General features: G+C 42.6%; 1 protein-coding gene across 1 annotated transcript; it reads right to left on the bottom strand.

The window, feature by feature from the left end:
* Window positions 1–660: 660 nt before the first annotated feature.
* On the bottom strand, window positions 661–14,462 carry CMPK1 (cytidine/uridine monophosphate kinase 1). The gene is made up of 6 exons (XM_040565256.1): window positions 14,079–14,462; window positions 6,241–6,387; window positions 5,194–5,346; window positions 3,656–3,732; window positions 3,481–3,577; window positions 661–3,006 (listed from the first exon to the last, which is right to left on the bottom strand). The coding sequence occupies exons 1-6, from the start codon at window positions 14,151–14,153 to the stop codon at window positions 2,965–2,967; spliced, it is 591 nt and encodes a 196-aa protein (XP_040421190.1). The 5' UTR covers window positions 14,154–14,462; the 3' UTR covers window positions 661–2,964.
* Between the last annotated feature and the right edge of the window lie 94 nt (window positions 14,463–14,556).

Here is a 14,556-nt window from a genome sequence, read left to right as displayed (position 1 = left end):
AGCCTGGCAACCTCTCCATTTTTTTGTGTTTGTCTTCTAAAAAAAAAAAAAAAAACAGTATGCTGCGCCAATCCTGCTTCCACCAATATCCAAATCAGTTTTCAGTTTTGTCTGTCCTGAAGGGCAATCGTGACCAATGTCCAAAAGCAAGTTCTCAACTGATGCATCTAGACTAAAGTACCCTAAATAGAAGAAAAGCTCCTTTAAGAACACAATCTCTAGCAAAGCACATAGACTTGTGAAGCAGAGGAGCAGAAAAGCATCCAAGAAGTCAGTGATTGAGCAAGGAAGCATGGGAAATCAAGAAATTCATCTCTAACAGTAGCTACACAATAGGATCATGTTTCCTGGTCCACTTCCCAAGTCCCATTTCTTTCACAGATGTTCCAAACGAATTACTACTGCAGAACTGTAAGAATAGAGTAACTTGACACACCTACATAATCAAGAAAAGGTCAAGAAATCAAGAAAGATTAGGCAAATGCCTCCAGAGTTCTCGTGTCTTCAGGACTTCAGTTTTGATGCTGAAAGCTGAACCTTTATAGATGTATCTGTGTGTTTGTCCATGCAAGCTGTATGAAGTGTACACATTTTAGCATTGTTATAAGGGATGCTTTTCATAAATATGTACAGTGAAATTAAGCCAAGCACTCCTATTAAGCCACAGAACAAAGTTTATTCGATCTTCTCAAATTCTGTGTACAGTTTTGCTGCTAAGTGGGCACAACACATTGGCATATTACCTTTAATCTTCATTTCAATTTTAAATCCAACTTGAAAGATTTCGTAACATTTAATGGCATCTTCAATAAATAAAAGGACAAAAATATCTAGTCTTTGTACAGACACATTACAATCCACTCCAAATTCAGTACTGCCAAAACATTATTTGTCTTTAAAAAAAAGAACAAAAAACAACTTGCTCTAAAGGGTTTTTCGTTTGTTTTAGCACTTAAATACATAGAAAAGTATATGATGAGAGAAAACAGATATTCTGTCCTCAGCAGAACTTTTAAGAGCCAGTAACTTAGAAACGAAAGATAACTAAATCTCTAAGGAGGTTAAAGAATCCTGCTTGAAGTCTTGAAAAAAGTCCTGATTTTAGCCTTCACATCAAAAGTGTAGTTTCACTGGGTCCTATCCTATGTCAGCATACTTATACAATAAGAATTACGTTCCATGATTTACTTACTTATTTTAAAGGAAAATTCATAAAGCAAAAGCATTAGCCTCCCATACTAACAAAAGTAATCGTGGTCCATATATTCTGCAATAGTAAACAGGTATTTGTGCTCAGTCCTTTGTTTGAACTGCCACCATACTGGAAGAGATCCTGTAGCTTACCCTTTATTTCTGTATCCACCTCTTCCCAGTCCAACAGTAGCAAGAACCTCAGTAAAATGAGCATTCATGCAAATACAAACCTGCCTGCACACATCAGATCACAGGATGAGGACCAACAAAACGGATTCTAATTAGAAGCTAGGCTTCATTTAAAGCTTTCTTTAAATATAGAAAGTCATCAGTAAAGAAAAGCTGAATCCCCAGATTTTCAAACTGCAATTCCCTGTAATTTGCAGCACATCACAAACCAATGACAATGTCAGTTAACGTAGCAAGAAGAATCCTATCACTAAAATTAGTTAAATCACCCATCCTCAAGCCTTCTTGGGGCTTCTTCAGTGAAAGCTTAGGGTGTGCAAGGAATGCATGGCTGGGCCCCTACGCATGCTAGTCTTATGGGGGGAGGTTACTTTAAACAAAAGGTAGAATTACACCACATCTGTACAAACACTTAAAATACCGTTTTTTCAGCTAGTTATCTGCTTCTCCCAACTATTATTGCTGCTGACTATACTAATGCAAGAGAATGTGATAAAGCAGGACCCAATCTGTTTAAGAGAATGGGACTTTTTCTGCAGATATTTTCCCTTCAGCTGACCATGTAAGAACAAAAGTGCAATCATTTACAATCTTTTCAAAACAACAACTATTAAAATTACATAATTTTAGGGAAACAAATTCATAAGTTTAACCATAAAAATATTTCCCCAAGTAATAAACCTTAAAGCATTCAGTAACACAGTATTTCAGTAATTATAATACAGGAAATCCCTTCCACTTGTTACAAAAGACAGAACTATTAGAAGATTATGCTTAATGTACACTATTTAAGAGGTTTGCACCTTGTGAAGGTCATGCCATAATTAAGAACTAAACTATCATTCAAAATAAATGAGAATGGAAAACTGATCCGACTTTGAAATGATATTCTCAACTTTTTGGAAACGAAGACAAGGCAAAGCCCAGGGCCGTGTCATCCAGACAGTTAAGAACTTACAAGACAGTTTACACCCAGAATCATAAGACAACACCACTTTCCATAAACTATTCTGTATGTCTATTGCTGAACAGCATATTAAATAGTTTTGTGAGAACTGCTAAAACAGATTCTCATAATAACTGTAGTTTTACTTACAGAATACACGTTTGGGGGCAACGGGGAACTCTGTGACAAAAATCATACTCTGAAAAAATGTCTCCTCAAATTGGTCCAAGCATCCGAAATAAACAAGGGCACACAGGTCCCTCATTGCTAAATACTGCTGTTTAGTTGATCCTGAACAAAAATAGGTGCATGACAATAAGGAATAAGAAGGGCCGCCCACGACAGACACAGAACTGTGACAGAATAGTCTCTTCAGAGATGTTTTAACTATGATTTTGCCACATGAGCAACTGAACTTATACTGATGGAGAATCCTGAAACTGGTATACTATAGCCACAAGAAATTACTTCCTATTAAAAAAAAGATCCATTTGTAATTAACTGCTTCTTCAATCATCATTCAATATGTGAAAAACAATAAAAAACCTTTTAAAACAATTACAAAGAGTGGACTGCAGTAGCAGCTATTCAAGCAAGATTCAAGCACAAGTTTAAATGAACTTTCAAGCTGGGAATTAGCCTTCTTTGTCAAAAATTTGTACAACTTTCTCAAAAACCTAAAAAGAGAGAGATTAAAACATTATTACGTTTATGAAGTGTTAGGTAAACAGTCACTTCAAGTCAATCCAGCACACAATAATTGATACTAGTTAAAGATGTTTTTCTTAGAATTTTCAGTGATTCTTCAATAGAAAAAATGGCATCAACTCCAGGAAAGTGGGACATAAGAACAATAATAAATAGTTCAGAAAAGCAAAATCTCATGAAAGTGCTAAAGACAAGAAACTGCTGAACACAGAAACAATGAAAATCATTTTAGTCCAGCTCATGTTCAAGCAGAACAAATTGATTTCTTAGTTATTCCCATCTCAATCAGTTCTTTACGAGTCAAAATGAAAGTTCCACAACCTCTTTCAGTAATAAACATTGCTGCCTAATTAGCTTTACTAACCATACATACATCCAAGAAGAATGCCATAAATATGTAGCCTGCTACTGCCATCCCCATGTTTTCAGGCTTATATACTTACTTCATCAACAGATTTAGAGGCATCCACTTTTCTGACTTTTCCCATTCTCTCATATAAGTCTATTATAGGCTTAGTAGACTGCAGATATGTATGAATTCTAGGAGAAAGCAAAGAATGTATTTATTTACATCATAAAATTAAAACAGAAGAAAACTGAAAAGTTTGAATATAGTACCTTTTTTCCAGACTCTCCCGATTATCATCACTTCTACCACTGCTCTTGCCTCTTTCAAGACAGCGACCAATACATATCTACAAAAGACATCAAAAGGATGATCATAACTGTGAACGCAACGTGCTTACCTGAAAAGCAGGAGCAAAAAGAAAAAATCATGAATTAGTAACAAATCTAGATAGTCCAGACACAAAACACCGTCCAGATCTGATTATGTAAGCCAGACTTCACATAAGGAGTCAAGATTATTCCATAGAAAAAGGATGACAGCTTTACGCTTCACCAGTTTATTAAGATGGGAGTTCTTAAAATGGAATTAGGGTCAGTAGAAGCAAAAGCAACATCAAGTTCTGTGGTGTGACTAAGCCTCCAACTTGAGACATTTAAAGAAGAAAGTGATCTGATTTTCAAGGATGTGTTCTGATCTGAGATGCAGAGTGTCAAACTAGACTATGGATATATGCTTGTACTGAAAACTGTGTATTCTCTCAAGAATTTATGTAAGATGACACATTAATTTATTCAAAGTTACACTATTCTTATTTGGTATTCCCATAATAAGTTTTTTTAAAAAGCAAAGTCTAAGTAAAAATTATAAAACTATACTTAAAAGCTGCCCGTTGAACTGTAAGTTTTGAAGCCTAAAGTTAAGTAAGCAATGCTGACACGTGTACACCTCATGAGTATATTTACCTTACGCATGCAAGAGGACAACAGTTAAGTGATTTTTTTCCCCTACAAAGTACATCTATAGTAAAAATTAGAACCTCAAAATTAACACACCCCCAGTGAAAGCTTTCACTTAACCTTTTATTTTCTTTATTAAGCAGAAAAATAGACCCACACTTGTTGAGACTAAAAAACTTTGCAACTAAGAAAAAAATTAATAACATTTCTCAGAAAATTGGGGAAAAGGTGGGAAGCCAGATTAATATGTTATTTTACTATCAGTTTTTATCCCTCGAGGGCACTGTCATATTAAAAAGACAGCATATCATGGCATTTGTTAAATTAATATAATGTATCATTGTCAAAATGCCCTTATAATCTAATGACTTGCTGAATAAAATTTTGATTATGAGGTATCCTACAGCACAGCTCACAACTATGAAAAGTAAGACTTATGCTGTCAGCACTTTAGAATTAAAGCAAACATTGCTACCAAACAAGTAGTCTGAAATCTTTAAGAGTAAACAGCGCAACGTTTTCTGAACATGAATCAAATGATTGTTTAATATATTTAAAGCTTTTATAAACTCTCAAGAATGCAATTCTTTGAAGCGCTTCTTCAATAAAATTTATTTGCACACAATTATACCAAGCGTAATTATTCACTTGCTATTGCAAAAGCCTGCAGTTCTTCATCTGCAGAAACAAGTTGCCAAAAATGCTTGAAACTCACAAATCAAGTTTTCCTTCTACTCCAACACTAGTCCCTTAGTATTGAAAGATTCACTACCCAACTGAGTTTTATCGTTCTTCTTCAGCGAACCTCACAATAGAGCAAGAGAAGAAGTTAGGCTAACACACTTCATTACCTCGTTGTCGCAATCAAAAAACAGAACAAAAGAAACATCCGCCTTTCCATCCATAGTCTTATTCCAGCCTTGAAGATTATCTTCATTTCTGGGAAACCCATCAATCAAGAACTTGTTCTTCTGGGAATTAGCAGCCATTGTTTGATCCATAGCCTGCCAGAAGAGAATTCAATTCAACATCCCCTGCACGTGCAATTATTTATCAACTTGCTCAACCATCCCCGAAGTGTTCATATGGCAAATTAATAAGTATTTCTCTTAGAATTATTGTAGATTTACAGAGTATTTTTTTGTTCCACCTTCAATGTGTTCTATTTATTTTGCTGATACAACAATAGAGCCTCCTTTCAAACTGAATACACCATTTCATAAAGCTCAAGATCTCAAACTTTTAAAGCTGGGCTTGTTTGTTATATTCTGCAATATTGTGTAACAGCACATACCAGTGTAAGATGCCAAACTGTCCCTGGTCTAGAATTAAGTCTGATGGAAAAATGGAAAAAACTCCAGAGAAATTTAGTTGCATGAGCAACAGAAGCTTTTTCTGTCATGAAGGAGATACTCTGATTATTTTCCTGGACATCTAATAAGGATGAACACTGGAGCTTTTCCTTACACAGGAACACTAGCAGGTGCTCTTCTCCTTTCCTTCACCTGGCTGTCTATTTTGGTAAAACTTACAGAAACTTAATACCTTTAATGCCTTCACCCTACGCTCTCATATGACTGATCTGACCAGTAAGTCCTAAAGCGTGCTCAGGGAAGTGAGAAATACAGACCTTCATTCATTTCCCTAGAAGAACCCAAAAAGAAAATTTAAACTCTCACAGATCCCTAGGTACCAGAGGCCATCACCTACTGCCTTCCAGCCAGCCAGCAGCACGAGTAATTGCCGAGAGAAGCACAGCACGCAATGTGCACCTGCGTGTCTGCTATTCCATACTGCTCATACTACACTGGAAAATGGGCAACTCTTTAAGAATACTGCCACTGCTTTGTCACTTCGTCTGCAAGAGCGAGCTAGAAAGGAAGTAGCCCTTTCCTTACCCTCTTCAACAAGCTGATAGTTATTTCAACCGGTACGATTTCCCCCTCCTTGATGTAGTTCTCAATGAGTTCTCCATACTGTGAGCCCGGCCTTTTTCGTTCGTCTCGAAGGAGGTCGCCGGCAGAAAGGTGCGTGTAGCCATATTTCTGAAACATGCAAAAAACAGGCAGATTCCCTTGAATTAGTACACATGCAAAGTTACATCAGTCAACAGTATCAGCCACATTTATCCTTGTATTACAACAGAAAAATATCAGAAATAGCAGCTTGCTAGTGGCAGATCTATTCCATCTTCAGGATGCACTGAAAGCACAGCAAGAGAGATTCTTGGGCTAACTGGTCAAGAGGGCCTTGGTCAGATATTCGCATCCTGTTTTCAAAGGTAACGTCCCGTTTGGAAATGAGAAAGTCTCAAAGTGCCTGAGGCACTTCTTGAAACATTACACTGTGCATGAGACATTTAACAAGCATGAGACTTGATAGAAGCTACACCCCACCCTACACAATTCCAGTACCTCACTTCTCCACTCAGTAAAGCCAGATTTGACCTACTGACTGACAGCCTCTTCAAAATGTTAAGACAGTGTCTTCTATTGCTAGGTTCACACAACAGGTAAAACAAAAAACAAACACATGAACCAATTCCTGCTGCTTTGCAGCTGGAGGCATGCTTTAAGCACAGCAGTGTCCTTATTTTCTAGCTGCAGTTCTGACAGCAACTTCCTCTGCCTTGGTTGGACCACTTATAACCAACAGTGCAGGTGCACAGATCCCTTGAACCAACAGAAACCACTGCTGCAAGCAAACAGTCCTACCCACACGCTGCTCCAAACCCAGCCCTGCACACCTGCCCCGTGTTCATCCTTCCCCTGGAAGGAGGTGACCAAAACTCAAGAGGGCTGTCCTTGGGGGAGGCTCAGATGCGGGCTGTGAGCAGATTCATCAGTCCACGGGAGATCTTACCAAAGAGAAAGATGTTGTTATAAGGGAAAATTCAGATCACAAAACAATCATTTGCTCAGCTCATTTAACATCACAAGAAAACTAACCAAGTGTACTCCTTGAACAAATATAGTCCTTAAAAACAGATGTAAAGACATCTCCTTAATGAATACTTAAGCTAAACAGGCAATAAAGACACCTCCTTGGCGATTACCTAAGCTACCTATACACCCAAGACAGAGTACACCTATACATGCTTGTCCTGAAGTTTTTGCTACAAAACAAAAGCAGCAGCAAATTACTTCAGGGTTATCAGCTCGGCTGCAGCAACATCTGAAGCAAATTTCAAAAATGGTGCCTGAGCAGCATAATAATGTGACTAAATGCTTTTTCAGGCTGTGAACTTGGGATTTTAAAACTTGGCTACTGGACTAAGTACAACAGAAATATTACACAACCCACTAAGTGGCTTTAAAAACATTTCAGTTGCTTTCCAATTTCACCCACAAAAGCGTGGAAAGTTAGTTCTGCATAGTCATAATTTAAGAAGGGATATAATTACCTAAATCTCCAAAACTCTACACATCTGGAAAGAAAAGGAAACAAGATTTCGCTTTAAGTAACTGTGAAGAAAAACCTCCACAAATATCTTCTGTAAGCTCTCTGTACTCCTGCTTTCATGTGCATTGCATTTGGACATGCCTATTTAACTGCAAATCTACATATTAACTAGGGACTACAGAAGCCGTAAACCCGAGAAAATCTTTTCTCTTAAGCAGGAAACCTTACTCTGCTGAACCCCAAATTAACATGCAGTTCTTGGTAAAGTTAAAGAACGATGATGTTTTTCACATTAAGTTTCTACGAAGAAGAAAACAGGACGAAAAATATAATCCCTTCTGTTTTAGAGGATTACCAAACCATTTAATTTTCCTTGGCATGTCCCTTTTCATGCATGAAAAGAAACTTGAGTCAGACAATTTTTGGAATTCTCCGTCCTTTGCAGCAGCAAACTAAATTATTTTTTAACGGCTGAACGGGAAAGCAAAAGATAGAAGTGTTTTAAAGTGCTGTTGTATAAATAGAGTTGTTTTAGATAATAGTAAATTGTATTCTGGAGTAACCTTCAGAACGGATTAACCGGGCAATAAGGAAAACAAACTTCTCCTTCAGTGGCAAAACATCTATTTGTTAACTGCACCGAGCGCAAGAGCCAAAGACAACATGTCAGTTTAAACAGCGCAAACAGGAGCAGAGAAAGGCCTGACTGCGAGTCTATACACAGCAGGCTTCGGGGACGTGGTGCTCATGCTGCTCTTGCCAGTTTTAATTAAGCCATGTGCCCAGGACACAAAGTTTTCCTTCATCTTCGGCGAGACAAACCCTCAGCAAGCGTCCTGAAGCAGACAAAACCTTAACTTCCCCAAGAGCTCGCAAAAGAGACTGTAATGTTACCGCACCGCCAGGCTAAACGCTCTCACGCCTTGCAGGTTTGCCTTGTGCCAGCACGACTTTCCAGCAGCGCCGAGCCCATCGCGATGCGATCCCCAGGATGGAACCTGTTGCAACCACTTCTCTGAAATCAGAAACAGGACTGACTTCCGAACAATGAAAAAGCAGTCCCTCCAATTCTCCCAAAAGAATGAATACATTCTTTTAGAATAGATCCATAACATTAGCTGGTGGCTGAAAGGTCAACTTAAAACATCAAACAGGTTAAACAAACAAAAAAATAAGTAAAATACCTGGATGCCATGCACCTAAGATCCAAATAGATTTCTAGACCGTGGAGTACAAAAAAGAAGATACACAATTAACTATTCTAAAACATATTTCACAGATAGTTTTCCACTACGCTAGCTGACAGGCACGCTTTTCTAGAAGGAAAAAAGAAATCAGCAAACAGCTACCATACAAGTTGCTCTCATTGTTTTCGAAACTGTTTTCACATTTGGAGAACCACAATCCCAGTCTCTTAACAGAAAATCTGTTTTCAGTGTAGATATCTTCCTCCTTTGCTTTCAAAAAGCAGAGTGAAGTGGAAAGGCAAGTTCAAGTTTCCAGCAACCCACCGGAGAGGTGTTAGTTAGAACAGCTCTCACCAGTGCTCTGTAAGAGAGCAGAGCACAGACAGCTTGCTCGTTCGTCATACAAAGGCCTGGGCAATCAGGCCCCACTCAGCAGGGCAAACTGGGACGCGCAATCTGGACGTGCCACATCTCCGAACTAAACCCCAAGCCTGCCGCCTCTCCAGAACGCCCTTTTCTTCCCTGTACCACCGCCACTTGGTCGTCCGTCTGCCAGCCAGGATCTGCAACTTCCGCCTGCAGACAGCACAAGCCTTACGTATTGTGTTTGCTGGAAGTAGATCCGCACGAACTGCAAACGAGGGCAGAGGACTCATATCCGCGCCACGCCTGAATACGGCGGAGTTCAGCCTGGCCGTTCCCTCGGCGCAGGAGGAAAGGCCGGCAGCGTGCATCAGCTGCTGCTGGGGCACGAGGTTTGCCTCCGATTCAGCCCCGTGCGGTCCAGCAACGCACCTCTCCGCTACGCAGTCTGAGAGTTCCTTGAGCACGCAGAAGCCGAGAAAAAAGCAAGAGCAACACAAATTACTGCTTCGGCCTTGAATCCTATCTTGGCTTATCGTTGTTAATCTGCAAATGAAAGTCAAAGGGCTGAACAAATAAAATACAAGCTTTTATTGCCCTACTTCTGGCCTGTCAGATCTTCTAGCAACTTTCGGTTGCTTCGTAAGGTTGCTCATTTTCTCAGATATACTCTTCAAGGACTAGTAAAGGAATAAAAATAGAACCGCGTGAAGCACGCGGCCTTCATGGTGTGGGGTTTTGTGCTTGTTTGTTTTGTTTAAACCTAAAAAAGTTTTGTCTGCCCCGTTGGCAATCTGCACATAGAAGCAGAACTTTGAGGTATAAATCATAATGCAGTAGCAGCCCTTCTGTCTGCATATTCCAGTAAAAAAAAAAAAAAAGTCCCTAGTTAGAGATATGTTCTTGCTTCTGGGGAAAACAAAACAAAACACAAGGCAAAACAAAACAAAAAGCACAAAACCCACACTAACAAAACAAAACAGACAAAGGAGATCCCACTGATAGCGCCTCCCGGGGAGCGGGGGGCAAACAGAACACCCCAGTGCTTCAGGAACGCAGAGCTTAACAAAAGACACCCAGGATGTCTGGGAAAGTCCTAAATTCAGTGCCCAGCGAGCGAGCCTGGGTTCTGTAAAATGGAAGCATATAGGGAATAATATTTTATTTTTTTGAGGGGGGGATTAAGTGATCTCTCACCATGTTTCACAACAGCGCCACAGTTCAGAAATACGAACTGACATTCCAGCAAACAATTATGAGAACTCAGAGCTAACTGGACTACCAGGACTTGGCGCTCTTGGAAGAGATTTCAGAAACTGAGTTTAAAGCAAACAACTTTGAAAACGCTTTTATCCCAAGAAAGTTAATGCTGTCTCTCAGCAGACTTCCAGAGGACGATTAACACATGACAGCAAAAACTAAGTCTGCTGCTTCCAGAGGAGCGTTTATGATACATTGAGTTCTTCTTTGCAGTTTTCTTCTCCCTGGAGAATCCCTATCATATATCCCAAAACAACTCAGCACCTTCTCCCTCTTGGATACTAATTTATGATCTTACAGAAAGAAGAGGCTCAGCATCCCACCTTGTGGGCTGAATTTTAAACACAAATATCCAGCTTAGGGCTGCGGTGGAAATTAGTTACATTTTGCGTACGCAGGCAGGGGTGTCTTGCATACTCCAAATCCCTGCGGAGTCACCTTGCCAAAAAAACAAAGGAACAACAACAAAAACGGCTGCCGTCTTGCTTGAAATAAAGCAAGATTATTTAGTTATTCTTCCCCCCCCCCCCCCCAAAAGATCTTTATGTTTCAGGCAAAGGTTGTAAAGATTTAAAGTTTAAGTTGATGAAATCATATTCTGTGCAGATTTGAGGATTGCGGTATTTTCCCTTGACTGTACCATAACTATTTCAGTAGCAAAGTACAAAAGTCAGTAATAAAGCGTTCATTTTGTCCTATACCCACGTAATAACCTCACAATCACAAAAGATAAACACTGTGGAAAGCGTGAAGGTTATATCTCAAGAACGCGCACCCAGATGCCATCATCCAGCTACCTGCCCCAACATCCTGCCCCGCACAGAGAGCTCTGCGACGGCCCGGGCGACGCCGAACGCTACCTCGCCCAGCCGTGGAAGGCTGCAGGAGTTAATCTGCACGGCGGGGAGAGAGCAGGAACTTAAGAGGGAATTCTGCTTCACCCCTCCTACATAGGAGGAATTGGTCCAGAGCAGCATTTCTACCGAATTTACATGTCGGTGACAACTCTGCGAGCCTAGGGAATAGACACGCAACTCTTCCCTCCGTATCGGAGGGAACCAGCCTCGTTCAGCTGTCTCTTCAAACCTTATCTGCAAAGATAAAGAAACCTAATCACCTACCTGCTGTTCCCTTTTGTACGCTGTGTCAATACCCATTTTCACTTGTTATTACAAATTCTTCCCTCAGATGACTTCCCCGTTTTAGTCCAAACTTGATAGGAATACACGCCTGGCCCAGAACGAGGGACTGCAACGTGAGCAGTCATGATTCAGGCGGGCACTTTGGAAATACGCATTTTACCTGTAATGACTGATGGCTATCTCCCTTCTCTGGGAAGGTAAAACAGTCAGCAAAACAATTACGACACTTTTTTGAGAAATCGTTCGCAGGTAGCGCATAACGCCAGCTCCACAAACCACCTACAGTTGCTTGTGGTTTTGAATAAAGTTATTCGAAGCTAAAATCATACAGGGTCGCGCCTCAGCAAAGCGAGGCTTCTCCACGTGACGTGCTCCGTCCCAGATCTCCAGCACATGTAGCAACTGAGAAGTATTTATAGCTCATACTGACTTTTTGTTGAGCACAAACTTCAGGTTTAGAGCAAGATACGGGATCGGATCCGTTCCTAGTGTAAACTAATATTAATCAGTCCATTTATACAACAAGGATGAATGAGGTTTATTATTACTTAGCTGCGGCCCCTTTTCTCTGCGGCAAGCTGCCAACGGGGTTTAAAATCCAAACAAAAATACACTTTCAGCCTAAAGGCAGCACTGAGTGCATAAAGGCCATTCAACTGCCTGCGTTAGGGCTCTCTGGGGGGCTGTGAGGGCCAGGCCAAGGGTGTGAACTTAAAAAAAAAAATCTGGTGCTCAACAGTACCTCGATTGCGTTTCATCCATACTTCCCTGTTCACGCTCTCTCTTTCTGAAGTTTTCCAGCAGGCTCCCCCGAGCCCAGCCCTCACCGGAGCCACCTCAGCCCTTCCCTCCCTCAAGGCTTAGCCAGCGACTCCCGCAAAGTTGCTCAAGGGAGCGGGAGAGCCAGACACCGCTGTCAGCAGCCCCTCGTGCTTCCTGCAGTCAGCCCGCTGCAAGGCCGTCAGTAACTTCTTTCCACGCAGCAAGCAGGATTAGCAGAATTAAAGCGAGTTCCCATTTATTAGCTTCTGGACTTCTCTTTCTAGGCTTAGAAAGAAAATAAATACAGCACAATTAAATGTGCTGCAAATGTACAAGCAAAATTAATTTTCCATTTTAGCTGCAACTACAGTTAGAGTAGCAGTGATTCATTTGAATCCTTCCTCCTGAAGTGGTCTTTATCCAATTACGTCAGCCTATCAAGCCGAAGGCATTTATACTTCTGAACACAGGGCAGAAGCCACAGGAGGTTCTTCAGCCCTGAAGCTACGCTAATGGTTTGGCGACAGCCATTAATGACAGCCTACAAAATTTCCCTACAGTTTAAGCTCATTTGTTTGCTGCGTACCAGGGACTGAATTTGACCTTACCAAAACGGCTTTACGAGCGCTACGAACCTTTCATCCCACCACTTAATTTAAGGAATAAGCCAGTTTGAAGAGCCTATAATTTGAGGTTAAAATCCTTCAGAACTAAAGTCATAACGGCATTTTTCAGTCTGCACCAAATTTGCCTAACCGAGTTATATGCACCAAGGACTGGGATGTGACAGCAGCGTGAAGAAACTGCAACAGCACTGCCAGGGCATCGCCAGAACTGAAGACGCATTAAATGTGCCTGTGCCAGGACTTGTGGTTGGGTGCTTTGTCCTTTTTCCCTCCCCAGTCAACAGATTCAGAAACATGGGCATGACTACAGTTCTCACTCGTTTTGTTTTCGTTGGGGCACAGATAGACATTGATCCTTCACGGCTTTCCATGAAAAAAAATAAAATACAAGTGCTGAGGGAACAAAAATGCCTCGCAGCCAACAGGCACGCGTCCGGAAGCACTAACTACTTCTGTAATTACCCACCTGAACGCTACGCAATTACAGTCTGATTGTTTGTTTTTTAGGAGGAGAATATTGCACTGTGCAAGAGTCACCCTTTCCTCTTCAGTATTTGCTCTACCTCAAAGGACTGTAAAAACCTATTTGGAAAAACGGAAGCGTGCAGAGCAGAGCCGAACGCCTTGTCATCCCGTGCCACCAGCTCTGGGCTCTTTGAAATAAAAGGAGAACGAGGTTAACTTCTGGGGAGCCAGGACACGTTCTGACCTCTACCATAGTGTAGTACTGAACAAAACTTCAGCCTAACGCCGTTCCTCGGGAGCTACCGGAGGTGGCAGAGGGACGCAAGGCCAACCCCCAGCCACGTCTCGCCGAGCCCAGCACCACAGCCCCGGCCTCAGCAGCCAGCCCAGCCCGCCCTCGGGGGTGGGGGGGGGCAGCCTACAACCCCCAGCATGCCCCGCGGCCGAACCCGCAGGAGCCCCCCGCGGCCGCGTCCCGGGGCACGCTGGGAAGCGTAGTCCCCCCTCCCCCAGAGCCCACCGCCCTCACCTCCACGATGCGAGCGCACTGCGTCCCCTTGCCCGCCCCGGGCCCGCCGAGGACGAAGACGACGACGGGCTTCATGAGGAGGAGGAGGCGGCGGCGGAGCAGCAGCAGGACAGCGGCGGCGGGGCGGCGACCGAGCGGAGAGCGGCGGCCGCCGAGACCGGGGGCGGCCGAGGGCGGGTCGCGGGCGGTGCGAGGCTGAGGCGGAGCCGGCGCTAAGGTGGCCCCGCCGCGGGGAAAGCGCTTCCGGGCGCCTCACCGCCTCACCGCCCCGCAGCACCCGGCGTGCCCCGCGCGGCCCGAGCTGCCGGTAGCCGCCGGTGGGGGCAGCAGGCCGCGCTCCGCTAGGCCCGGCCCCCAACATGGCGCCCGCCCCTTGTCGCCATGGCAACTCCGCCGCGCCGCACCGCGCATGCGCGCCCGCCCCGACCGTTTCTTAGCCCGTTTTTTAAATCCCCCCCCTCCCTGCGCGCGCGCGCTG

The sequence above is a fragment of the Cygnus olor genome, chromosome 8 (assembly GCF_009769625.2).
Source record: "Cygnus olor isolate bCygOlo1 chromosome 8, bCygOlo1.pri.v2, whole genome shotgun sequence".
Taxonomy (NCBI): domain Eukaryota; kingdom Metazoa; phylum Chordata; class Aves; order Anseriformes; family Anatidae; genus Cygnus; species Cygnus olor.
This window is presented reverse-complemented; position numbering and strand designations above follow the sequence as displayed.